Source organism: Astatotilapia calliptera, chromosome 4, assembly GCF_900246225.1.
Source record: "Astatotilapia calliptera chromosome 4, fAstCal1.2, whole genome shotgun sequence".
Classification (NCBI taxonomy): Eukaryota; Metazoa; Chordata; class Actinopteri; order Cichliformes; family Cichlidae; genus Astatotilapia; species Astatotilapia calliptera.
In genome coordinates this window covers 6,564,500-6,591,199 of record NC_039305.1, presented here as the reverse complement: position 1 = coordinate 6,591,199, position 26,700 = coordinate 6,564,500, and the positions used below count along the sequence as shown (strand labels likewise).

Genomic DNA, 26,700 nt, shown 5'->3' with positions numbered 1-26,700 from the left:
TATTTTGATCATTAAACGACTAACTCTGTAATCACACTTCAGAGCTTTTGATAAGCCCTCCTGTTGTGGCATAATTAGACATTTTAAGTTCACCTGTCTCAAAACCCATAAACACATCTAATTATGCTGAGAAAATCTAATGAGTTTATGGAATGTTTTAGTGTAAGTGGCACTTTACAAAAGCTTGAGTACTATCAACATAAATTGTAATGTAATGTAATGTAATCAAAAGCATGCTGAGCACAGTCCAAAAAGAAAATGCCTGTGATGTGATGTAGAGATGATGTCGGTGTGTTTCACAGGGGGGACTTTGGAAAACTGAACTGTCTCTATACTTCTGAAATGCATTTAATATTCTTCTTACATTTTGTGCTCTGAAATTAAAATATACAGAAGTGCAATGTAATGCAATCTGATAAAACATCCCTGCAATAACATCTTACCTTTGTAAAGCTTAGAACATTTAGTGATTGTTGACTTTCTGTCACAGAGTTGTTGATGCAACTGTAGGGTAATCTCTGAGACAATGTTACCAGTGTAGTCTTTGCTTGTGTTGTACTACACAAAATGCTGGATCTCATATAATGTCCATTAGCACTGAGCTATTTGGCCATTTTGTATGTGCACAACACGGAGATGGTGCTGCAGGTGGGAAAAGAAACACCTTTGGGCAAGGTATTTCTTGCCCAAAGGTGCTCACAATGAATATAGATTTAAATCGTGGGCGTAGTTGTATGCATATCTTTAGAGCAGAATTTGTGTATGTGGGAAATGAGCTAGAAAATGGTGAAATGTTTTAAACTACATACTTTTTAAATACTGCAATCACTGCAATGTGTCATCACTTATGTGCTGTATAAATGTTAAATATACTAAACACATGTTGTGCCTTTAACCTTAACTACATCCCAGCTAGCACTTTAAAATGGAATTCTTATTCACAAAAGCGTGTCAGCACCGAGCACTGAGAGGAAATTTGGGTTTAACGTCTTTCCTGATGACATGTCTCGAAGTGTAGAGCGTCGGGATCAGACCGACCCTGCCATTACTTGATATACCACTGCTTCAGTCACAGCCTCCTAAGAGAAGCTCAACAACGCAAATGTTTTTCTTAGCAGTATTACAAAGAAAGACCATGTAAAGCTCATTTGCTGGAACTCACACCCTTTATAAGGTGTAGTGGAGACTGGACACAGATTCTGCTAATGGTATTCATGGAACAGAACAGTATCCATTAGCTCTCCTTTTCAAACACTAACCTTTTACACAAGTTTTGTGGTTTATGCATTGATGCGACCTTATGAATACTAACCATGTATAATCTTTTCATCTGCATTCAAGGCATGCATTACGCTGGCAGATTAAGGTGACTGTTCGTTGTGCTTGCAGTCAAACAGCTACTGGATGCCGCCTGCATCTAGTGGCATATCAATGACCCGCGCTGTGGCCATTCATACACACAGTACTATTACGGTTTTTAATGTGGAACCTGGAAGTTGGAGCTCATGAAACCACTCAGGCCATCTGTTCTGAAGAGGGAAATTGGACTGGGGCTGAGGAGCATGGTTAGCACCAGGCCACCTGTGTTAATGAGATTGCTCTCGTTGGAGCTGAAGCTTCCACCTGACTCCCACTATTGTTTACTTGAAGCCAAATCAATAGCTTATGGTCTTACTTTGTGGAATTCTACCGAAAAGGTCTGTGACAAACGAAAGCAGGAGAGACTGGCATTATTACCTGGATGTGCTTAAAACTCAATCAGGGGCCTCTTCAGGCTCAGTGGAGATTGACGAGGCTTTGTAGGTGGCTTCGCAGGGCCCTCTGCAAATACGCCTCTTCATTGTGTTTATAGGCTCGGTGTGGAAAGTAAAAGAGGAAAGTCAAAAGGTGGTGCAGATCTCAGGTTTTCCCAGACAGACAATAAAATTGCAAATAATTAGAGCTCCAGAATGAAAATGGAAGGTTCAGCTGAAAATAGCCCCAAGACAACTGCAAGTACATCTACTGCCTAAAAAAACAACCCTATGATGTTCACAAACTTTCTGTTTCAGCTCAAAAACAATAAAAATAGGAATATTATTTTGCAAAAAGTAGCAGTTTACGCATTCACATAAGAAATAAAATATTCCCAGTTTGATCTTGGGAGTAGACAATTCTCTTTGGGGATGTTTTCAGAAAAGCCATCTAGTGATATGTGCCAGTGAGGGTTCAGGTCCAATCATAGCCCAGAATCAGCTTTTCCTGAAGTCATCAATGGCCTAAACAGTGCTGCTTTTGACTCTGCTGATCATGACTTGGGCTTTATGATTCAGTTGGTTTAATAGGTCAGGTTCTTGACTGGCTCTCGTCAAACCTAAAGGGTTGAGGTTTTCATTTTCAATTAGCAGTTGTAGATCTGCACAAATAAAAATTAAATCAGGGATTCCTCAAGTGTCTGTCTTGGTTCATTGCTCTTTAATCTTCGTATGCTTCCAGTTGGTGCTATCATAAAGAATCATAACATAGCCTACCATTCTCTTTCCGCTGGTAGACAGTTGTACCTGTCCTTTTATGACGATCTAACGCCTGCATTGGTGGTATTATTTGCTGAATATCTCAAAGTTTTTAGAACTGAACAGAGGCAAGACAGTGAGCAAGTCAGGAACCTCTACATTATTTTAGACAGTGATCTCAGGTTTGATAATCATATTGATAAAATTAGCAGAAGTGCTTTCTATCAATGAAAAAATATAACAAAACTCAAAAAGACTGAGAAATTGGTCTTGCTTCCATGTCGGGCAGGTCAGATTACTGTAAACATTTATTTGCAGAACTCTCCAGATCATCATTAGGACAGACTCCTTATAAGTATGCAAAAATATTGTGATCCCTTCATTGCCTCCCAGTGCAATACAGATGCTTTAGCTTTAAAATCCTTTTTTGCGTTCACAGAGCTTTTCATGGTTTTGTTCTCCAGTACATATCAGACTTGCTTACTGTTTATAACCCAGTCAGACCTCTCAGGTCATCAGGTGGAGATCCTTTGTTATTAGAATCAGTGTGTGCTGAAGGTGCTTTCAGCTACTGTGGTTCTGTTCTTTGGAATAAGCTGCCTGTTGACCTGAGATCAATTACATTTGTGCCGACATTCAAAAACAAACTCAAAACCTCTTTGTTCACACAGGCTTACACTCAATAGCTGAGTGTGTATTTTAAGTTTTATTTTGCCGTTTCACTGCCTTAAGGCATTGTAACCCTACACAGGTTTTGATGCTTTTATTTTTTTGTGTTAAACACATTGAGTTTATGTGTAATGAAATGTGCCATATAAATAAAATTGGATTGCACTGAGCAAATTAAACATATCTGTCGTTGATGGCCACAGAACATCTTCTACATGTAAGCAAATCAGTATTTTTTTCTTGTTATTAAAAAAACAACAACTTTTAAGCAATTTACCTTTATATAGATCTAAATTCTGTCTCATTTGTTACACGGTGAGCCTAACGCTACAGACAGTTACACCTTTAATGTCAGCAACATAAACACAGAGATGCAGAAATCTCCAGTGTGAATTCAACTAGCTCAGTAGAAAACAAAGCTGCAAACGTGAGATCACATGTTTTGCCCTTGAGATATTTTTGTTTTGGTTTGTTTGCTTTGTTTTATTCTAATCAATAAAAAAGCAGACAAACACTAACTTTCTCTTGTTAGAAAATCTAGCAAGGATGTCCAGGCAACATTCAACACCTCAAACTCACGATGAGTTAGCATCTCTGACTTCGGTTTGACTTTACATCAACATGAAAATCTAAAATCTAGAAATCTGGATCTAGAAATCTAAACCAATCTAGAAATTACATTAATCACCAGTTTAAAATCAAACAAACACACAGAACTAGCTGTTTTTTTGGATTCCATCTATTTTGTTTAATTTTGTAACTGTCATGTCACCAAACTGATGCAAGCACGGATGCTGCTTACACGTATATGTGCAAAAATCTTTAATGTCATTGTGAGCAGAGAAAACAACAAACATTAGAAAATTAGCATTTTAATGAAGCGCGTTTCTGTTAAGGGGTCACATAAGACAAAGACACTAAACAGAGGAGCCGTTAAAGCCATCGTCCATTACACCATGCCTGACCCACAGCACCAATAGAAGATTATTAAATTTGTCATGTGCAACCCTGAGCAGACATCTACTAAACACAATGAGGAGATGAGGCTAATGAAAAATTAAAGTATGCTTAAAAGATTACTGCTAAAATTCACAAGAGACCTTTAGATTTCACTAGAGCAAAGGATTTGTGTTCAAATCTTTTTCTAAAAGGAACCTGGGTTTCCTTATTTTAGTGCAGTTGAATGTCACACTAAACTTAACAACTACCTTCCTGAGCAGATTTACAAAAACAAAAGGATTTAGGGTAAGCTATGTCTATGTTATATTGTGAAGAGGCAAACGTATATAATCAACTTCAAATTTAGGCATCCAGCAAACACAGAATATAGTTGCTTTGTGGTGCTGAGCGGCATGCAGAGGAAGCTGTAAGGTTGCTAAGAATAAACAAAAACAATAGTTGCTGTAAAGCCAAAACAACGAGCTGAAAGACTCTAAACTGTAGATGCAGATTTAAAAGTAGAATATACCAGCTCTAAGAAAAACTTGGATTCATTAATATTTGATACATGTACTGCATAATTCACAATTCAAAAACACGTATGAACCTCCTCAAGTCAAACCCCACAGGCGGGAAGGGCAGTATTAATGTGGCTCTTCAGTTATGAGATTTCTACTGAGATAGAGTTGATACATTACAGTGGGCAGACAGGGAGGTTCACCTTTTTTCATTCCCTACTTGGAGTATGATTAGGTGCTACTCTCCAACTCCAAGCAATGTTTAATTTGTCACTGCAGGTGCAGTTATCTTGTCCTTGATGGAGCTCTTAAATGTATGGTGGAGATGTATATCTGCTCATCACAGGAAGTGGCTCTGTTACCTGGGATTTGATAAGGTATCAGCTACTCCCACTGAGGATGCCGAGAACAGTTTGCTTGGCCTTTGGCACGTTTCTCCAGATCTGTCATCCCCCGCTATTGGGACTAGCTGTGGGGTGGCTGAGAATACATCAGTATTGGAGATGTGGGAGCAATACAGACCACCATAAACCACAGCACGGAGCTAAGAGATTTATTGATTTGCCAGCTTTCTACTAGTTCGCTGTGATGCAGTAGATTTAGCACATGAAATCCTGCTGCTATAAGGGCTGGGCAGAATTATGGGAACCATTTGTATTTGCGACCTGATCAACTAGATGCTTTTTTTTTAATGCCATCACTCACTTCCAACTTCTTGTCATACCTTTTTCCTTCCTCTCCCACTCAAACCAGAGGCTGCCTGGCAGTTCAAAGGTTCCTCTGTACTCTGTAATAACCAACACATATTAAAACTGCATTTCCCACTTCTTACTAAGACAGTTTTTACACACAAAGAAAAGAGCTCTCTCATGTTTATTTAACCACAAGTCTATGTACGTGTACTTCCTATGTCTTGTTTAATCTAGCTGTTGCATCTTTTTTGGTCTTAGAGCGACGCTGCTTTAAATACAGTGATAATGAATAGGCCTCAGGGAGTCTTTGCTGACTTGTAGCAGCAGGCTAATGAGATTAGCAAAACCACTGAGGCCCGTTAACGCCATGAGGCCCACTTTAAGGTACAACAAGATGAAAAAGAAAACAGGACTGGAGCATCAATGTGATCTGCAGAGAAACTTATCATTAGCTGGCGTAGTATCCATGTAATAACTAAATAAGGAAACTTACATGGTGAAAAATATGCGCTAATTCTCGCTTGGTTGGGGATCAAACTGTGCTAGCGCTGCATCAACCTAGCTCCTTATGGTTTCTGCCTTTTGGATTTACTGGTATGGAGATAGATTGCACAGATTGAGTCTTTATGTTTGGACGTTTGTATGTTGTGAAAGCAAGAAAATCATTCAGGACAGAACTGCTGCTTGAACAGTTCACATCCTGAATGGATTCAGTATCAAAAGTTTTGCATTGTTATATTGCAGCCAACCAACTGAATGCTTCTCCTTGACATCGATAGCAGCAACGAGCCCTTTCTACTGCTGCAAATATTTCAAATATCTGAATTTAAACCAGAAAGAATATATATTTGTCTTTACTGCAATCATCAGCATTCTTAAAAAAATTAATGGATGGCTTGGGGCATGGTTCTGATTGCACACTTAACTTGCATGGCAGCACTCTGATGTGCTTTGTCCTGTTTCTGACAAAGGACAAAAAGACAGAGTAAACACAAAGTTCAGCATGACAAATAAGTAAAACTAACGAAAACTAGTTTGACTGAAATGCACACACACAGAAACAACGAGATGTGTGCGATTAGTCAGCTGGATGATTAATACAATTGGCTACAGCAATTATTCAAACTTTATTAATGCACAACTTAAGTTCACTCTTTGGTCTAAGATGCTATGCAGCCACTCATCACTAGTTGGAGCTACAGCTATTTCACATGGCAGCACTGCTCTCTGTCCTTCTTTGTCCTGGAAGTTCTAAAATACACCAGGGTGGAAAATAAGAGATGAAACCATCGTGTGTCTGTAGATAGAAAACGGGTGTATGTCTACTAAAATGGCATGTAAGTGCATTCAAAATGTGATTTGATTCTTGTAAAACGCTTTCCTGCTCTACCTGAGGACTGAAATCGCTTTATATTTTGAGTGTCATTCACCGATTCACACACATTCATTTGAGCACTTTTTATAATATTCACCCTTGCCCAAGTTGCTCATATTGGAGAGCAACTTGAGATACTTTTTTCTTAAGGACACTGTGGCATGCATACTGGAATGGGCAGAGATTGACCCATTAATGTTTCAATTGGAAGATGACCTGCTCTACCTCCTGAGCTACAGCCACCTCTGGTTATTGGTTATTTAAGAATGCAACTAATGGTTTCAGACGGCTCTTCAATCTCTGATATTGTTTTATCATTTAACACACTCCTTGAACATCCCTAAAATCTATTTTCCCCTTAACCCTAAGTTTTTTTTTTTATAATCTGTGCTTTACTGTAAGGAGGTTTCGAAGCAATGCAATTATGCTGCTTTGTTTCTCAGCTTTTGTTTCTAAGGCTGCATGGCAAGCCATGTAAGAGCTTAAACACTAAAAGACTGAACTTGTATTAGACAACAAGAACAACTAAAAAGCTATTCATCTCTGAATCTCATTACTGAAGTGATAATGATGATGATGGTCTGCTCAGTTCTATTCAAAAGCATAAAGAGAGAAAAACACAGTTAGCTATAGTTTTCTTGTTAAACACAACAACTGTAATTCACTGGGATTTTTAGTGTAATTGTGAGTATACCACCTGAAATGTCCTGCCAGTCTGACAGTATTGATGAAGAAGGAAAAAACAAAACTAGCAACACATCATGCCACGATCTAAAGAAACAGCTTTAGACAACAAACTTATTGATATCTATCAATCTGTAAAGGGATACTAAGCCTTTGGGACTGCAGCGAACCAATATCCACAAATGAAGAAAACTTGGAATACTGGTAAACCTTCATAGGATTGGCCACAGTGTTTTGAGTCCATGCTAGATACCATGTTAATTAACTAGTTATTAGGTTTAGGTTCAGGAGGGCAATCACTTTTTCACACAGGGGCAGACAGGTATAGGTTGAATTTAACTGAACTGAATCTCTAAAAATTTCATGTTGAACCTGTGGTAAAATGTTCTCCATTAGAAGAATCAGCATTAAAGTAAATTAAAATAAACTGTTGTAAAGAAAGCATTACCTGACATTAACCTGAAACCTGAAGCCTAGACTACCCACAATGACACTTGACAATCAACTGTTCAGCCAGAGCACTAATGCAGCACTAGTAGCAGAAGTAAATGAAAAGTCTTTGGTAACATAGATCTGCTAAATTTACTTCTTGTCAGATTTGTTGTCTTCATTCAAAACCAAAATGATAGCAATTAAGACAGTAACGCTAGCTTCTTCTAAAAGAAGGAATCTATGTCAACACATGGCAAATGACTAATATTCCACCTGCTATATGTACTCCTCAAGACCTCAAATTAGACTTTGAATAAATCCGTGGAGTTCTAACTGTTTTCTTCAGCTTCACATTCAGCACACACCATGTGCTGTATGTGATGTTTTGTCTTGGTTCCTTTTTTATTGCAGTAAAAGCAGACAAAGCCACTAATGATGTCAAAAAATAAATACTAAAAGTCTAAACTAAAACCTAAAAAGTAAAATCCAAATATATTTAATTGTCACCAGTCGAAAAAAACAACTCTAATTACGCTCACTATGGATTTGTTTAGATTTGTGTGCATTTCATACAGATACTTAATCCTTTCTCCTTCTGTTTCCAACACTGAGTACATAGTAGAAAAGGGAAAAAAAGTTTAAAACACAGCTTGAGCTTCAACATTTCCACAGAGAAAACATCTGCCATGGTTCAAACATGGCAAGGGAGCCCACGAGAGAGTGTGGGCACAGAAATCCACCAAACTCACATCCGCAGAGAAAAAGAAGATGCGTGATCAGACACAGAGGCAGTAAACTAACCTGGGGCAGTACTGTTAAAGAACATTTTTGATATGTAGAGGTCGTTTAATAGCCATTCTTGCCCACGAGCCGATAATTAGCCCATTTCATCTGTGTTAATGTATGATAATGGCTACTGTCATGCAACTTCCGAAACAAATCTTCTGAAAATGCATAAACTCATATCCCTTGGTTATTTTCTTGGCCAAGAGGTCTGGTGGTGATTTAATAAATGCAGAAAATGATGTTCAAACATTTCTATGATGACCAACAAAGTTTTAACAGCCAGTTATGCGTAAAACAGATTTTACAGTCTTGTGTATTCAGGCTGACTACCGCAAAAGACGAGTTGCTTCAGCATGATGCAAATATTATTTTAACTTTTATACTGCAGTTTACTGCTTTCAGAAAGAAAAACACAAGAAGCCGACTTACAGAAGAGAAGTTATGAGCTCCACATGGCTCTCCTCTATATTTGCAGGACAGAAGCATGTCATCCAGTTGGTGGCTCAGTCTGTCCATAAACTCCAGGTTGGTCCCTTCAAAGTTTCTGGGCGGGAGAAAGAGCCTGAAGTCTGACAGTTTCTTGAACCAGGTGCGACGGTCCTCCTGAAGCAAGTCCAAAACCATGGGTCTCACTGTCCGGTTAGCAAGCAGCAGGCCCAGCCAGTGGCCAGCAAAGTACAGGTCACTCTTGGTGAGTTTGTAGAGGCGGATAGGGTTATTGTTACAGATAGTGACTGTAGGGAAAGCCAGTTCTTTGGCCCATTCAGTGTGGACTCGCGTGTATGTGGGAAAGGAAAGCCAGTGGAGTAAGCGGTTGGAGGACCAGGATAAAAGCAACCCTACAGAGGTGCAGAGTGCCAGAAGCCAGAAGGCCCTGCGGCCCACAGAGCCACCAGGGACGCAAATATGCCGCAAACCGTGTAGGCGTGTCCTTGACAGCAGAGTGGAAGTGACCTGGGCCAGAGTTGGCTTCGGATGAAGCCGCTGACGGCCTTTTCTGATCATGGCCGGGGATCCCCTCCGGAGACAGCGCCCTTCCAAGGCCATCGCTGTCCACAGTGCTCCTAAAGCTGCGGGAAAGGCTTCATTTCCCAGCCAGGCCTCAAGGGCTGGGGCCCACATGTAGCTCCAGGATAAATCCACTACTGTAATCCACACATGGATATGCGTTGGCCCTAAAAAACACTACAGACCTATAGACTTTGAAGTGCATTGACACTGCATGCACACACACACAAAAAGTGACCTTACGAAAGCTGTGTGTTTTGAAGCTGCCTTTTCTTATTGGTGCAGGAGCTCTGTTGAACTGAGCAGCAGCTACTTGTTGGTCATTTCTCTTGGTCTCTCCATGTGAGAGTGCTCCAATCATCCAGCTCAGCAGGGACAGAAAAAAAATCAGCTAGGCAAATGTGCTCCAAGCAAGGTGTCTTCTACATGAATGACTCCAGCATCCACGGCAGTTAGGGTGACAGTGAACAAGAGAGGATGAGACAGAGAGAGCGAAGGCAAGAGGAAGAGGGAGGGGAGGAGAGAGGGAGAGAAGAGGACAGAATACAAAATACCACGGGCTTAGTACAGAGGACAAAAAACAAATGAAAGAAGGGAAGGTAATTAAAATAATGAGATGACAGAGGACAGAATTGGTTGGTGTGGTGCAGTCCGCAAGAAGAGCCGTGTTCCAGCGCTGTGCTTTGTCTTCTTTTGGGTTAAGTATGTGTTTTTGAGCTTCACAGCTTTGCAGAAGCATTCATCAGCCAGAGGCAGCAATCACTTCCTTGTCACTATTAAGTATGTGGTTTAATTGAATTCGCAAAAGTCTACGATCCTCATTTGTTTTCTTCTCCCACTTTCTGGTCTCACTTTTGGTGCCTTTAGTTCTTTCTGATGTCACTGATCCGCTCCTCGTCTGTCCCTGAACTCTGTTTTAACCGGCGTTATTAGGTCCTGCAGGTAAACACGGGACAGCTTCATCTTGCAGCGGACCTGCTTCTCAGCAGCGCGGCCACAGTTAGAGACGTACCACAACACACTTTCACATGGAGAAGGAGGCACTCATGCACGTACACGGACAAACACTCACAGCGGTTTCCTGCGGGAAACCAGACCAGAGATAATCTGTTCTGTCACACTCACATCTCAACATCTCTCCCCCTTATCTGTCTCCTGTTATTCTTTCTTCTTCTTCTTCCCCCCTAGTTTTTTCTCCCCCACTCACAGACAGGATCTCTAATCTCAATATTCCCCTCATGTCTCCGCTCCTCCTTCTAAAAATACTCTCTCCAAATCAAATCCATCAACTTGCCCTCATGCTCCTCCTCCTCTTGTCTTTTATGTCAGTCAAGCCCCGTAAGCTCGACCTCCTGTCGGGCACCCCCCACCTCCTCCTCTTCTTCTTTTTCACTTTGTCCGAGCACTCCCTTGCTTTTCTTCCATCAGGAAAGGCTTCTGTGTGCGCTTTCCTCTCTCTGTGTCCTTGTCAGCTTCATCCAGCTCGCTCCCTCTCCCTGGTCTGAATGACTTCACTCCTCTCTGTGATCTCTCTTTTTTCTCCCCCTCTCTCTCTCGATGTCTCTCACGCTTTTGCTTCTCTGTTTTGCTCTGCTTTTCAGGCAGCTTGTCCCCCCATTGCTCTTCTTCTCCTCCTCCTGCGCCACAGCTCTGTCCACGCAGCCGGTGAGCCCGTCACTGATGAGAGCGCCTGTCTCTCTCTGTGCTAACTTGCGCCGTCCTTCGCCCCCCTCTGTTTGTCTGCTGCTGCTGCTGAGCCACACAGCCTCAGAGCGATGAGAGGCTGCTGTGTGCATGCAGTGCACAAAAGCCACGCGTAGAATCTCTTGTTCTCTGGGTTAATTTTTTTTTTTATCTCATTCTTTTTATTCCGGCAATAGAGATTTTAAATTTGTTTGGAAAAACTGGATTGGAATAAAATGGGTTATGCACTCTTTGCCGACTTTAGCTTTGGTCTTTTAAAGGGACCGTCTCCCCTCAGCTAAAGACCTGCTCATTGAGATTCACTGGATTTTTCTCTTAACTTTAACTTGAAATGGTCAACTAAACCTTAGACATTTTAGTCTAGCAAAATAATAAGCGAAAAGAAAATTATATATACACATTTTTCTTTTGATTAATTCCAAGCTGCTCTATTTCACGTACATTTGTCCTTGTTCCATAACCTGAGATCTAAACTCAGGTTAAGGAACAACCACTGATTTTTTTGTTATTTTTTTTAATATCTCAATAGCAAAATTGATATGACCCAAATAAACACTCTGGCAATGGTATGTTTAGTGCTATGAATTGAAAAAACTTTGTAAATCATTCATTTTTTACACATATTTTCCATTTTTAATTTATTTGGTTCTTTGTAAGTAGCGCTGGTGGCCTCTGTAGTTCTATAAAGACAACGACCTTAATACATACCAAGCGAGGCTGCATATTCAATTCTCTGAGAAAGCTCATTTTATTTTTCATAAAACGTAGAGGCATAGTTCCGTCTTTGAGCGTGTCCTTTGTGGCTCTGAGCAGAACAACCTTCCACACAACAAAATGTTATCTTATTACCTCGTTTCGGATGCAAACCCACCTTTTGTACCATTTTTTTCCTTTTTTAATGGTGAAGGATTATTGCATTCCTGGTCTGCAAATATCACTTGCGCCAACAAGCACTCTCCGTTTAGGACAGTCAAGTTAAATAGCCTTCGTCAATACAAGTAAACAGACAGCTTCAGAGCCAACTCGCTGTAAGGGCTCTTGTTCACCGAGTCCTGCAATGCATGGTTTTGTAAAATTCAAGGTTTCACTCATTAACATTCAGTAATGTTCTTGTGCCAATTATAGAGGAGACCATTTTCTCCCTGTGTGATGAAGGCTATTTTTCCACTTCATTTTAATTTTTTAGATTGCTTCATTAAACTCCCCTAAGCTGCTCTCTGTTTCTACAGAAAAATGTAAAATAAAGCTCAGAATTTAAACCCGTCTGTATAATTTGTCAGAACCTGCAATGTGTGGTGGCTCTGAATAATTATCAGGATCTTAGATCATTTTTGTAGTAGTATATAATAAATGCCAGAGACCAAACTAATTAATATAAAACGGTTTCTTAACATCACGTGGTGAATATCGAACTCCGCGTGTGGGTTTGACATGATTTTGACTGGAACCGTGTTGCTTGTTGCCGTTCAGCTGAAAGTTCTCGAACGCTGCTTGACAACTTCTAGTGATCTCATCTTTGAATGCGTAATGATAAGACATTTTTTAACTTTGAACTATAGAGCCCACACATAAGTTTAAAGAAACATTTCAAGCCGTCAAGAGAAATTAGCACAGAAATCCAAACTGGCATGTGCTCGCATTTGCACACATAATGAAGCGCATCGTTCCCAAACAGCAAAACGTGCACTGTGAAAACGTTAAAACAGGTCCATGTATAATGCATAACCAGCAAAAATACAAAGAACAGGAACACAGTGTGAAATCTGGAATGTCAAATGCGTGCATGTATACATATTTCTTCTAACGCCTACTGTATGCTATGGTGGAATGCATAAGCACGCACACATTCACTGCCTACAGCTAGAGGCAGAGGCAGCCTTCCAGAGCTTGGATCCACAGGCTGAATAATTAGCTTGGAGCCATAAAGAGGGTTTCTCAGTCCAGCTATGCAGCCAGTGTAACGAACAGCTCAAAGGCTCAATATATCCAATTTGCAATTCTAAAACATAAGGGAAATCACAGATTAATTAGGGACACAGCCAGCCCAAACATCAGATACAATTAGACCGCATTGTATAGCTGCAGCATCGTGGCATGTGACTCCTATAAAATAATCCGGTATGTTTTAGTCAAATGCACCGTCACAAGATCAAAGGCCACATAGTGGCAAACTGGCAGCGAGAGAGCAGCTTGTAAATACAAACCACAATTAAACATTCATAGATTCATGTTAATGAGGCCTAGAATGTTTCAGAAGCCTGCATTAAACACTTAATAGTTAAACAGGAACTCTGCGAGGTTGTAGTTGATTCACAAGAGGGCAAGCTCCACGCTGGCCTTGTTGGTGAATGCACAGGTGAGGCTGTGTCAAGGGCAAGCAGGACACAGGAGGCAAAGAAAAACAGTATACATGCGCTGGGATGCCATTAATCAAAACCCCAGCTTAATTTAAAATGTTAGCGGTGGCAGGCGAAGCAATCAGTGGCTTTTTCTGAGCTGTTAGACTTTTCCAAACTAACGGCAGCAACACTTGTCATCAAGAGAAAAAAGCTTAGCGGGCAGCTTCACTTTCCATCTTCCAGCTGGACCTAAAGCTTTTATTTTTTTAATACAAAGATAAGTCCCTGGGTAGCTACTGATTAAAACTTAAAGACTGATGTCTCATGATAGTAGCTCATTTAATCATTATTCCATCTAATAGTTGTTGTCAGGGTTCATAGAACCATCTAGAGATAGCTTCCTTTGTGATGTGACAGAGGTTTGGCTTGGTCTTGTCTATCATCTTCGAGTCTGTGTCAGGGATAACAACATGTTGAGGTGTGGCGCTCATTTGAGGCCAGAAAACTGGCTCCAGTGAAATCCTCAGCAAGTTCCCCATCAAAGAATTCATATACTCAAACAAAGGTAGTGAATGCTGCTGTGCTCATCAATTTAGCTTAATTGATTTAACCTTAAAACAGCTGCTGCCTTGCATTAACACAAAAAGTGTCTTTGATGTAGCTGATGCAGGCAGAACTGTCCTCCGGCATTCTTCTCCTGTAGAAGGCAGTCTCTTTGGTTTATAGCAACACCTGCTCTAGATATTTTTTGTGTGTAAAAATAAGCCAGACTAAACCTTTACTAAACATTTCTCTGTTATAGACCTTGGAGACACTTTCCAGAAGTTTTTCAGTGACTTATTCTTACATTTAGAATCACCCACTAAAATGCATTTTCTGTAAAACCTACACAGTGTTCACACCATTTTTATCCAAGCAGTCACTCTTTTTCTGTTAATCAAAAAGACTGACCTCATTAGTAGTCAAAATCTTATCAGTGTATTTTTAAGCAACATTTCTTTTGCTCTATAAAATTCTGAGGATTAAGCTAAATAAATCTGGTATGTCTCGGTTTTCTTTACTTTGTTTGTTTAGATAAAGTATGTCACTCTGTACAAACTGCCTCCATGTGCAGCAGCTCAAAAGACAAATGCTGGTGAGACGCTTAAAAACAGTAAACCGAGACAAACAAAGGAGACTGTAGAGCTGAAAGGACGTGAGATAAGTGGCAGTTATCTGTGGATTTGTTACCAGTAGCAACACCTTCAGTAATCAGTTAACATGAATATTGATCACTGCCACTTTCAGCTACGAAATTCAGTCTTAGTGAAGAGGACTATAAATGCATAGGGGTGTTCAGACATATATACAAGTCACATATACAGGACTATAATTTTGTAGCTAAAAGTAATGTTTACTTTTTTCAGTGAACAGAATGAGATAAATAACTGGTATATTTTTGAAGTAAAACACAAATCAGCATGTTGCTTAATTGAACATAAGCAATCAGTCTGCTGTGCCAAATTCAGAAAAAACTGGTTCTACTCAAGACCGACTATTACAGAAGTTGCCCTTTGCACTCACCTGCATACTCATTTTGATTGAAAAGTCTGAGTCACATAGAGAATAATAGGGCTCATGGTGATCATCCTACCTGTAAACGGCGCAGCTGTCTGCTCTGTCGGAGCAGGAGGTGACATCACTCAAAGAAAGCCACCAAAAAAACAGTCTCAGCAAGAAAACAGTTAGCAGTGATGGAGATGCTGTAATTTAGCCTGCAGGCTGAAAAAGAAGCATCGTTTTTTGTGTTAAGAAAAAACCACAGGAGCTCTGTTGCACATAGTCAGAAAGATTTATTTTAAAACTAGCTTTCTATACTGCGAATGACTTCAGCAACTGTCTAAAAGCAGCTCAACTTGCACAGTAGGTGTTAAGTTGAGATTAAATAATGTTAAATTGCATGAAGCCCTAATGATATCTGTGGGATTGATAATAAAAACACACAATTGTAGTGCAAAAAGAATATTAAGAACACATTTAGAAACCTAAGAATAAAAACTGAGCACAGCTATTATTTAATCTGAATTTTGAACTCGTTTATTTTATTAAATGTACGTATTATATTTTTCTTTGTCAAAATTAGAGAGAAATAACTGAGGGTTACTAGCTCCTCGCCGGCTAATGAAAAGCAGATTTACTTCATTTTCTGCTAAATCAATAGAGGTGGAAGTGGAATGACTCCAGCCCTGATGGCTCGAGGGTGGCCTGGAGGAACCCACAACACCGGTGCTGTCGATCGCCCAACATTACAGAAGCAAACTGTGCTGAACATGATCACCTCTATTTTTATTAATTGTCAGTGGTTACAGAAACATAACGAGGCACAGCTCAATAAAAAGAGACCACTGATGTTAGGTTTCACCTGCTCGTTCAATATACTTATGCCACATCTGCTGCCACTGCTAAATGTTTTTAATTGATTCTCCGCATCATTAGGGAGTAGATTATGATGTTCCATATATCTTATATAACACATCAATTTGTCTGACTGATTTTGTTGCTCATTTTCAAAACCACAACTCTTTACTTAAAATAAATCAGGAATTTTATAGCACATCATTAACATTGTACTCTTAGACTGCTGGAGTAAAGTGGACAGAATCTGACAAATCCTTCCACCTACATTACCAACAACCAAAGCTGACACCTGCAGCTTAGTCAGGCGTTCATATTTGTAATGCTAATAGTGGTTAATGAAGCCTCAAGTTGGTAAAGCTTCAAGTTGCTAAAGCCTCCAGCAGAGATGGGGTGTGTGGGACTGACCAAGACCTGTCAACAAACAGTAATGTGAAAAATCAGATATTATCCCCCCAGTATCCATAATTTTATACAGTCACTGAACCTCTTCGTAGTTGTTGTTCAAACGGATCCTGTGCTACCTCCAAAATCAGCTTCTCGTTTGAGGACAAAGGGAGCAAGCCAGGCAAACACTATCCTTTTTTTTTTCATCTGCTTCATGGTTGATTAGGTTTGTTTTCATGCTGCTGCTCTTTTTTATTAAACTACCACCACCTTTTTTGATTTAAAAATAGCGGGAAGCAGCTGCTTTAGATCTATCCTCACACCTGGCCCACATTTAGACAGAGCAGAAGGACATTTAAAATCTGACGAGCAAGTAGTTACAACAAAAAAGGGGACGGTGCTTAAAATGTGGGCGCGCACACATCTCAATGAATGTCCCAGTTTTAATAACCCCAAAACTGGTGTGTCATTCATCCAGCTGGACTCCAGTCCCCATGATTACACAATCAGCTTCAGTTACACTTAGAATTTTCCCCAACTGACACTAGCTAAACACTGTCTGACAGGTTGGCAGCATCCCAGCTCCACTCTGCAAACACACTCCTAACCTTTATGGCTCCCTGCGGCCATCCACACACTTTGATAACCCCGGCCATGATTCAGTCTGCACACCAAAGAATCAACAGAAAACAATTGATGTCTTACCCTGGGATAAACTTAACACTAAAAGCATTCCTGTTTCCATAATTGTTGGAGCATTGCTGGAAATTGAATTAAATGCAAAAAGACATAATGTGCAAGTCATTGAAATTCTATATTCAACTGAATTTTGTACAGTTTGTTTTTATAATGCATTAAAATAAATTGGTTAGCAGTGGTAAATGGACTGATTCTTATATAGCGCTTTTCTACTCTCCCGGAGTACTCAAAGCACTCTAGTGGTTTGACATTGTCTTGCAGAAATAAGCAAGGCCTTTCTTAAAGACAATTATGTGACATCATGTTACTCAAGCCTGTCCACAAAGCTACATGATGCCTCTTCTCTTTAATTTGCATGATATGGTACTCTTGATTTTCAAACAGACTTTCAGATTTTGTGTATCCAGATGGCAATGGCAGCATTACTGGCTCTTGTTTGGGTGCTGGTAGAGTTCTGACTTGCATTTGTGAACAATCTTTGCTCACTGAACATAAACACACATTTTCAGAAGTGTTACTGAAACATTGCTGTGAGCCATTTAAGAATTGTGATTTATTTATTTAATTTTATGCATTTTTTAAGGAGTTCTTAGAGGTATTAGCTAGTAGATCATGCTCATTCAGCACTGGAGTTTTCCCTTATAGATAATTGTCTGGAACTGTTACTATCGGTTACTACAATATGATAGTATCTAGAGATTATCAAGTTTATGATGGAAATATTTTCCTACACAAGCTTAAAAAAGAAGAACCAATTCTTATCTTTACTTCTGAAAGACTGAGATACTCTGGTATACTGTACTCAGTTCTGATACCGACACAGTTGACTTTTTCACAACTTTTCCACTCTTTTGTTGTATAGGGCGTGAACGGTTATATAACACTGCCCAGACCTGTTGGTAGAAATAGTAATGGGGGTAACTTTAGGTCAGTGAAATCTAATTTACAATGTTTGTTTCTGCCATAACACTTATTGAGCACCAACTGCTGGCTGTTATGCAATAAGCAAACTATTTTAATTCTACCTTTTTACAAAATGAGGGTACTTAAATTTGCATTATTTGCATCGAAACTACAAATGAAATCAGCAAGTCTAGCTGGGTTCTACAATGGGTTTGTCCGTTTTTCCCCAGTTATACTCACTTTGAAAGTTACCCATAAATCAACACTTAAACTTTGCATGTCACGTATTTTTCCAGGTGAAATTACTTTGTTTTGTTTTTTTCAAGGTAATACAGTCCATAAGCACAAACTGAATTAATAAAGTAACACTATCATGAAAATAGGCAAAGTCTCTGAAGGCAGTCACAAATATGTGCAACAAATAAAGCTAAAACTTTTCTCTTTCTTGCTTCGGGCAACTAGCAAACATTAAAAACTCTCACCATGCATGCTCACAGCTTCTTGAGTGTGTCAGACTGTGACTTGGTAGTTATCAGCTTGCTCTTGTACAGCTGGTAAAGATTAGCATGTTGGTCCTTTGAGCTCAGACAGCTGATTGATCATGAGAGAAATCACTCTGCTGCACATTTAAGATGGCTGGGAAGACAGAATCTGCAGCTTTGACACATAAAAATCTTGTTAAATCAAGAATTGAATTTCCAGCTGTTTTTTTCTCTTCTGATTGGCAGGATTTCATAAAGTACACCAAAAGCAAAGTTTCACTTGTGTCACTATAGGTCCCGGACCTCACCTACCCCCTGCAAAAAAAGAAAAAAAAAGTCCATCATGTTTACGTACAATTAGCATCCAGGTGCAAATGTATCATTCCCTTACTAATGATACAAGTCTCACTGCAGCTTTGCTTGCCGTCTCTCTCTTCATTTTTTTCTGATCATTTTTCTTACAACAGGATTTGTTCCAGGGTTTCCATGGTAACACTCGCTACAGCTTAACTAACAGAATGACCAAAGACTGAACGTGGCAACACTCGGGGTTAAGGATCTACGTTTTTCACCTTTACTAAAAATAAAGCCAATTAAATTTAAAATGAACCCATCCTAGTCTAGGATCTTAATAACAACAGAAAGGATAAAGAAAATCTCTGTTAGGGAATTGAAAGCTCAGAGCCGAGACTGCCACAACAGTTCCAGCTAATGATGCCATTAGTGCTTTGGAGCACCACAATCAATCAGAGAAGTGATTAGCATGAGCATGTACAGAGAGTCGGGCCATTAGTCAAATGGGCCGTGTATAACCTTCAAGACATCGAGTCATCCGACATGCTTACACCTGCACACTAGAAAAAAAAGGTGCATCACAGGGCAAACAAAAAACATACAAATAGCCTTTATTAATACATGTTAAAAAGTATAATTATGTTGAGAGGGGTGTTGTGTTTCCATGGTAATTTTAGAGCGAAACAAAACGAGATCCAAATTTAGTCAAAGATTAAGTATGTAGGTAAGGTACCGCAGAGCTGTCTGACCTGAGCAGTAGAAGCAAAGTTTACTTTTTAAGCGAGATGGATTAATGGTCTACCTCTGAATGCATTCTGTTGCATAATAAATGGAAATGAAAAATGTTTCAGGCAGATGATTTAATGGAAAAACAGCAAACGCCGAGCTGACACTGAGCCAGGCCAGATGAGGGTGCTGAGGTGAAGCAAGAGAGAAAACACAGAGGGCAGTCAACGCTTTTGTTAAAATGCAGCCATGGAAATCCATCTGTCCTTATCTCCATAACGTATGTCAAAATAACAACGATGTCTCTGAAGTGATTCGTTTTGTGCAACTTTGAGCAAAACGTCATCTGGATTTAAAGTGAGTGGAAGTGTTCGGCAGATGTAGCAGACGTGGCAGTGACTGATGGTTAAAAGATTTAGTTAATTTTGATCAAATGCGACACTAATTTATTTCAGAATATGCAAAGAATTGTCAAACACTGATACTTCATAATTAATGCAATTTTAATGACGCAGGGATTTATGAGAGTCGGGGAGATGGCATATGCCAAAGTCATTTAGGGAGTTGATGACTTTATGTTAACCCCAAGTTAATTTATTCAGAGCTTCGTATTTCTAGGTCGAGTCTACCTTAAGAGCTACAGGTTTATGCACGGAGGGACAAAGCACAAGCAGACAGGGAAGAAAATATGAACAGCTTGGATATACTGGCACTGCATGTATTATTTATTTATTTTTTTTCACACTTCAACACAAGAGAACAAGAAGAATGTGTCTGAATAAAATAATCAAAAATCTTTTGTAAGCAGCGAGTGAGGAGAATATTTAAAGAAACAATCGAAGCACAGTTTGATGAGAAAATCCTGGTGCTGCTCAGTTTTCTCTCATTTATGAACTTCAACCAATGTTGAATAGCGGTATTATATTTGTATTGTAGAGATCGATTTTCACAACTGTAATGAATACAAATCACCACTAAATTAGCACCTTTATATCTCACCTGGCTACAGGGCGACGCTCAGCATTATTAGTTGCAGTATCCACAATAACGCATTTAATGACTGAAAATGAAATGAATGAAAAAGATGTTAAGAAAAAAGTAATTAGATATTGCAAATAAAATCCATTTGGTATGATTCAATACCCACTCCGGGTCGGGGATGAGTTCCTGCCCCAAGTGGAGGAGTTCAAGTATCTCGGGGTCTTGTTCGCGAGTGATGGGAGAAGGGAGCCGGAGATCGACAGACGGATTGGGGCTGCAGCTGCAGTAATGCGGACGCTGCACCGGTCCGTCGTGGTGAAGAGGGAGCTGAGTGTAAAAGCGAAGCTCTCAATTTACCGGTCGATCTACGTCCCTACCCTCACCTATGGCCACGAGCTGTGGGTAGTGACCGAAAGAACGAGATCGCGGATACAAGCGGCAGAAATGAGCTTCATCCGAAGGGTGGCTGGCCTCTCCCTTAGAGATAGGGTGAGAAGTTCGGCCATCCGGGAGGGGCTCAGAGTAGAGCAGCTGCTGCTCCACATCGAAAGGAGCCAGCTGAGGTGGTTCGGGCATCTGACAAGGATGCCCCCTGGGCGCCTCCTGGGTGAGGTGTTCCAGGCATGTCCCACCGGGAGGAGGCCCCGGGGCAGACCCAGGACACGCTGGAGAGATTATATCTCTCGGCCGGCCCGGGAACGCCTTGGTATTCCCCCGGATAAGCTGGAGGAGGTGGCTGGGGAGAGGGAGGTCTGGGCCTCTTTGCTTAGGCTGCTGCCCCCGCGACCCGGCCCCGGACAAAGCGGATGAAAATGGATGGATGGATGGATGATTCAATAAGACCCACATCATAACAGATAAAATGGGGAAAAAACCCACACACACTTTTTCTCTCTGTCTTGAAATTGCAGATCAATAAGAAAAAATTATGTTATTACATCTTCACTGTACCTCTAATTTGTCTTAATTCCTGTGATTTATTGGGGCTACTTGATTATGACAAAAATCATTTAGTTTAGAGAAGCTTGGTCAAGACTGAGATCTCAATTACTTCACACGATTGCTCATAATTTATTGAGCTTTTTGCTATTCTACATGTTCACCTATTAAACGCTTGTGACGTTCATTTCTTTTAGATGGGTCCTTTTGAACAAAGGGCTCTTTTACCTGCATCTTTGGGTGAAACTGAGTAAACTAAGACTGAGCTTAAGCTTTAAAGAAGGAGCCAAAACACTGCACTCGATTTATATTCAACATAATATAAAATAAGTGTTTCACAGAAAAAAAAAAAACCAAGTAAATGCAAAAAGTTGTTTCTCTGTAAGGAAAATCTTGTAATCATAATATGTTGAATTCATATTGTGATCAAGCGTTAACAGTTACCCAAGATTAAAAAGACTCACAGTTTCTTAACTTAATATAAATCCTAGAATTCCTCTTTATGATCAGTCCTGTCATTACATCTTCACACGCTCAACATTAATACTAGGTGTGCTGTTCCTTAGCAACTCAAACTAGGGCCAAACATCAAAGAAATAACGTCCCTTCTCTTTCCATGCCATAGCTTATTAACCAGCAGGTAGTTTAGAGCATATAAGCTATTTTGAATCAAAGTGCACAGCAGAGGCAGCAGTGTAGCTGGAACTGAAAATCTAACACCGTCATCAGCATCAGTAAAAATACCCTCAGCAAGATTCCACTCTTTGATTTAACTGTGAAAATTATTTTAGTGAACTTTGTGGCCAAACTATTAAAACAGGCAGGCAAGTCATCGTTTTCCTCCCAGATCAGAGTAAATTTACACCCAGCATTCAAGTTTTCTGTTTCACTCAAATACTGTATCTCCTGAGAATGTATGTCTGATGAGTCTCACAACAGTACAAGAACCTTGCAGCTTTCAAATTTGCTGGCTGAGCTGCAAAGATAATACCCAGGATCAAAACTCCTCACACTTGTCAACAGTGGATGCTTCTCAGGGAGATGGAGGAAGGACGGAAAGTATGAGAACTGTGGAAGACATTCAGTAGGAAGCCTGCTTCCAGCTGTTTCCCTAAGGTAACATTGACCCTTCTGAGAATCTGCTTTTAGCGGCGCGCAGGAAGAAGACTGCCCTGGCACAGCACTGTAAGTCCTCCCATGAATTAAAGATGAGCTCAAGTTATTCTTCTGGCTTGAACTGACTGGAACAGATTTACAATTTGCATTTTATTTGAAAAGAACATAACCATCACATTCTTTCATTTCAGGATCATATGTGACACATCTATGGTCAGTTTTCCAGTTTTCCAGGTTGCTCGGGAGATGATGGAGGCAGCATTTCAGAAATAACGGTTAACTGTGTTTGTGTGAAATGTGTTATTTCAAGGCTGGGCAACGCTCAGAAAAAAGGGATCTTAACGTGAAAGATGAAACCACGTGAAAAGAAATTAAATCTAATTATTATTTTATTAAGTAAAGGTTTGTGATGCAGAACATCATTTTAAAAATGACTGAAAATGTTATATTTATATTTGTGAAAAACACTTTCTTTTTGTTTGTAACTTTCTTACAGAACTTGTGCATCAAACTTAGACTTGTTAATTCAGGATTTTCTTCCTAGCCACATTCTTGTTATGCCAAAACATAACAAGTGAAAAACATAAACATGTGACAGTGAGCTGAAGAAAGGTGCTGCCGTCTCCCCGATGCAAGTGTGCAAACATCTCTGCTGAAAGGTTGATGCATTTGAAGCCTGTAGACGATATCATGAAGACAGATGTGGTACACAGTACAGCTGTGCTTTAATCTAAACACAAACATCAGCCTCACAATGAAAACGTCAACATGCTGTTGTTAAGTGGGTATAATGTTTGCCATCTCAGTTTACTGTGGTTGTATGCTAATTTGGATTAGCAAATTACATAAGTACAACAGAGGCTACTGGATACTAAGCAAAGTACTGACAAACTGAAGCCATTTTCACTCGTGCACTGCAGTTGTGAACGTTTCTAGTCACTACTTTAAAGATGTACTTCATAGTTTCATAGTAGTTTTATGTTGTGTCGATTTTCGTGGGTTTTCCAATTGTTAAATCTTTTCAAACATTTGTTATTTCCATCATTTATTGTTTATGTTCTAGTTTGTTGTATTTTGATATGTTTTGTCTTTTTAATCCACTACATTACAACAATACTAATTTGATGATGATGGCAGTGTTCATTCAGGTGATTGTCCAACTTTATAGGATTCTTCCCCGGAACACCGTGGGTATGAAACTTCAAGAAAATCTAGACAATCATTATTGATCAATGATAAATAATTTAAACTTTTTCTTCTTTTCTTCTCCTTCCGGCTGCCCCATTAGGGCTCTGCATTGTGTGTGCATTCATCTGCCTCCATCCCACCCTATTCCTACCATCCTCCTCTGTCACAGCAACCCTCTGGACTTCTTTACTGCATCCTTGAATCTTCTCTGTGGTCTTTGTTTTCCTCTACTTTCTGGCAGATCCATCTTCTACCTCCATTGCCCAGTATATCTACCATCCCTCTGATATACCCATTTCTAATCTTGTCCATCCCAGTCCCTCCCAATGAAAATCGTAACATCTTCAACTCTGCCACCTCAACATCATAGCAGGTCTCACTAGCATCTTGTAGACATCCTCTTTCACTCTTGCTGCTATCCTTCTGTTATTAATCACTCCTGACACTCATCTACACCCACTCCATTCTGCCTACACTCTTCTTCACCTCTCTTGTGCTCAGTCCATTGGTTTGAATGGTTGATCTCAGGTCATCAGCACGAGCCTCCTTCTCATTCATAAGCATGTATTCTGTCTTGCTTAGAAGAAGCTCCAGCATGACCTCCCCTGTCAGCCTATCTATCCCTCTGGGGACACAGAGCTTAAATACAAATGAAACACATTTTTTTAGTCATATAAGCCTGCACTAAGTGAAGGACAGTCTAGAGCTGTTACAATATTGTGCAAAAACTGTTTATTAATGTAATTAAGCATATAAGCTGATGGATTAGAAATGCTTAAAACATGTTAGATATAGTGTGACTCCAAAGAGCAGCAGGTTAACATGACCTCAAAAGCCACTCACACAATGAGCCATTATTTTTCAGGTAGAGGCCTGTGATTGTAAAGTAAAAAGTACATTATCTGGCAGCAGCTCTTACCAAAGTTCAGTGCTTCTCACAAGAGAAGTGAGAAAAACTGCTCTAATCTAGAACTTGTTCTTTAGACCTAAAGAACATCAAAAGTTATTTCAGGTCAGTGCTGGTAAACTGAATGTCTTTTTATATTTTTATCTCTTTTCTTTTCTTTCTGTTTTTAATATCCACACCTGGTTGAGTAAAAAGGAAAGAGCGTCTGAAAGAAAAGTGTGGCTGTGCACTCCAAACAGTGTCCAGCCAGATTATTTGTTATGCTGACAGTGAAGGCACCTTGCAAACCTATGAGCTGGCAAACTCTCTCAGCACACTCAATTCAGAGTATAGCAGCGGCAACAACCTTGCTGCTTAAGCCAGGAAAAGCAGCCCACTCCAATGTGACCATCTATAAATTGGGATCTATTGTAGGGCATCATGTCCCTGTCACATTGTATGCATGTGTGGCTTGCACACACATTCAAAAGCTGTTATATATAATGCCTATATGTGGGATGTGTAGATATTTTGGGGCATGATCTGCTTGACAATGCTTAACCTAAAGAATTCTGATAACTGTTCTTCTGTGTCCTCTTCTGCTTCTTCACTACCTTATGAAAATCCCTCGAGGTGGAAAATCTTTCAGCTAGCTATATCAGTATCTTCAGCAACAGCTACATGCTGATGCTCACAATAAGGGACACATAATCAATATCAACTGCACATCTTGATATATGGAGAAGAATGCAATGTACACACATGCCTCTTACAGAAAAGTCTGTGTGAAGCATGAATAGCTGTGTGTAAACACATCATTATCTTCTCCAAACACATACAGTGAAAGAACAGGGATTTGTTAGAAGCAGTACACAACTCTCAGGGCAACACGGAAATATACCAGGTAGATGTGAAATATGTAGAAACTATTTCTTTTTTATTTCCTTTTATTGTATTTAACCTTATAGCCTTTACATGTAGTCATCCCTCTCATGTTGTCTTTACTCTTGCAAATACAGGTGATGGAGTTTAACTTGTAAAGGTCAGAGATGTTGAGACAAAGCATTAAGGAGATTTGTTGAAGGGCACCTGTATTAGGTTTACACCAGTGTGTGGCCTTTTTAGGTTAAAAATAGAAACTGTAAGAACAACAAAGACCTCGATGTTTTGGCACTTCATATTTAGTGACCTTTTTATCTAAAAAGCTTTGGGTGTTTGGTGTATTACTGCAACACTGTCTGAGCAAATGATTATCTTTTTATATAAGTGTGATTAAAGTCAAACAGTAAGTCTGTGTAGGGTTATTCCATTAGGTACGTGGCATAAAACACTGCAGGAGGGGGAACAACTGAAAACACTCAAGTTACAAAACGTCTGACATTTAATACGAAAGGTTTTTGCTGAGTACCAAACAATTATTTTTCAGATGACTCCATCCACTGTTTGTATAACTGCAACGGAGGTGAAGAGGAGACACGTTTTTCACTCATTGTCACACATCAGGAATTTTTTTCCTCTGTGGCAGTAAAATGCTGTCAGAAGCTCCCATAGATTCAAACAGGCATTCAAACACTTTAGACTTTGAAGGTTAAAAGAGACAATGCAAACAGACATTAAAAAAGTCAAACTAAGTAGCAACAAAAGACTTAGCTAGAATTAGCGCGTTCAGCCTAGATATTCTCAAAAAATGAAAGTACGATGAAAAATAGCATAAGAACTAAAATTGACATAGAAAATGATAATTTTGCACATAATTCAGAGGAGTGGTCTTTCCTATATAGAGCTTCAGAACAACACGGAAGTTTGCCAGGCATATAAAAGACACAGAAGCCATTTCTTTTTTTTAAATCTTGGCAAGGACTGGTACGTTAAAGATGCAGCTATAGTTATTAAAAGCTTCATCGTCACAGTGAGGATTCGTTAGGAGTCGGCACAATTGCAAGCAGAACACTAACAGTAAAAACTACAAGTACTGTAAGTATTAATTGTAACCAAAAGAAGAGTGGCACAGAATGACCAGAGACAAAATACAGATTACACAAACATTAATTATCAAGGTTGTTCCTT

General features: G+C 39.7%; 1 protein-coding gene across 4 annotated transcripts in view; it reads right to left on the bottom strand.

Annotated features, from left to right (window-relative positions):
• Positions 1–26,700, bottom strand: part of asic2 (acid-sensing (proton-gated) ion channel 2) — a 412,846-nt gene that overhangs the window by 119,213 nt on the left and 266,933 nt on the right. The window contains exon 1 of one of the 4 annotated variants that reach the window (XM_026164244.1): positions 9,017–13,054. The exons of the other annotated variants lie outside the window; for them this stretch is intronic. Coding sequence (XP_026020029.1) covers positions 9,017–9,709 — 693 coding nt within the window. The 5' untranslated portion in view covers positions 9,710–13,054. Of the gene's footprint in view, positions 1–9,016; positions 13,055–26,700 lie in introns of those variants that run through there. 4 annotated transcript variants of the gene reach the window in all.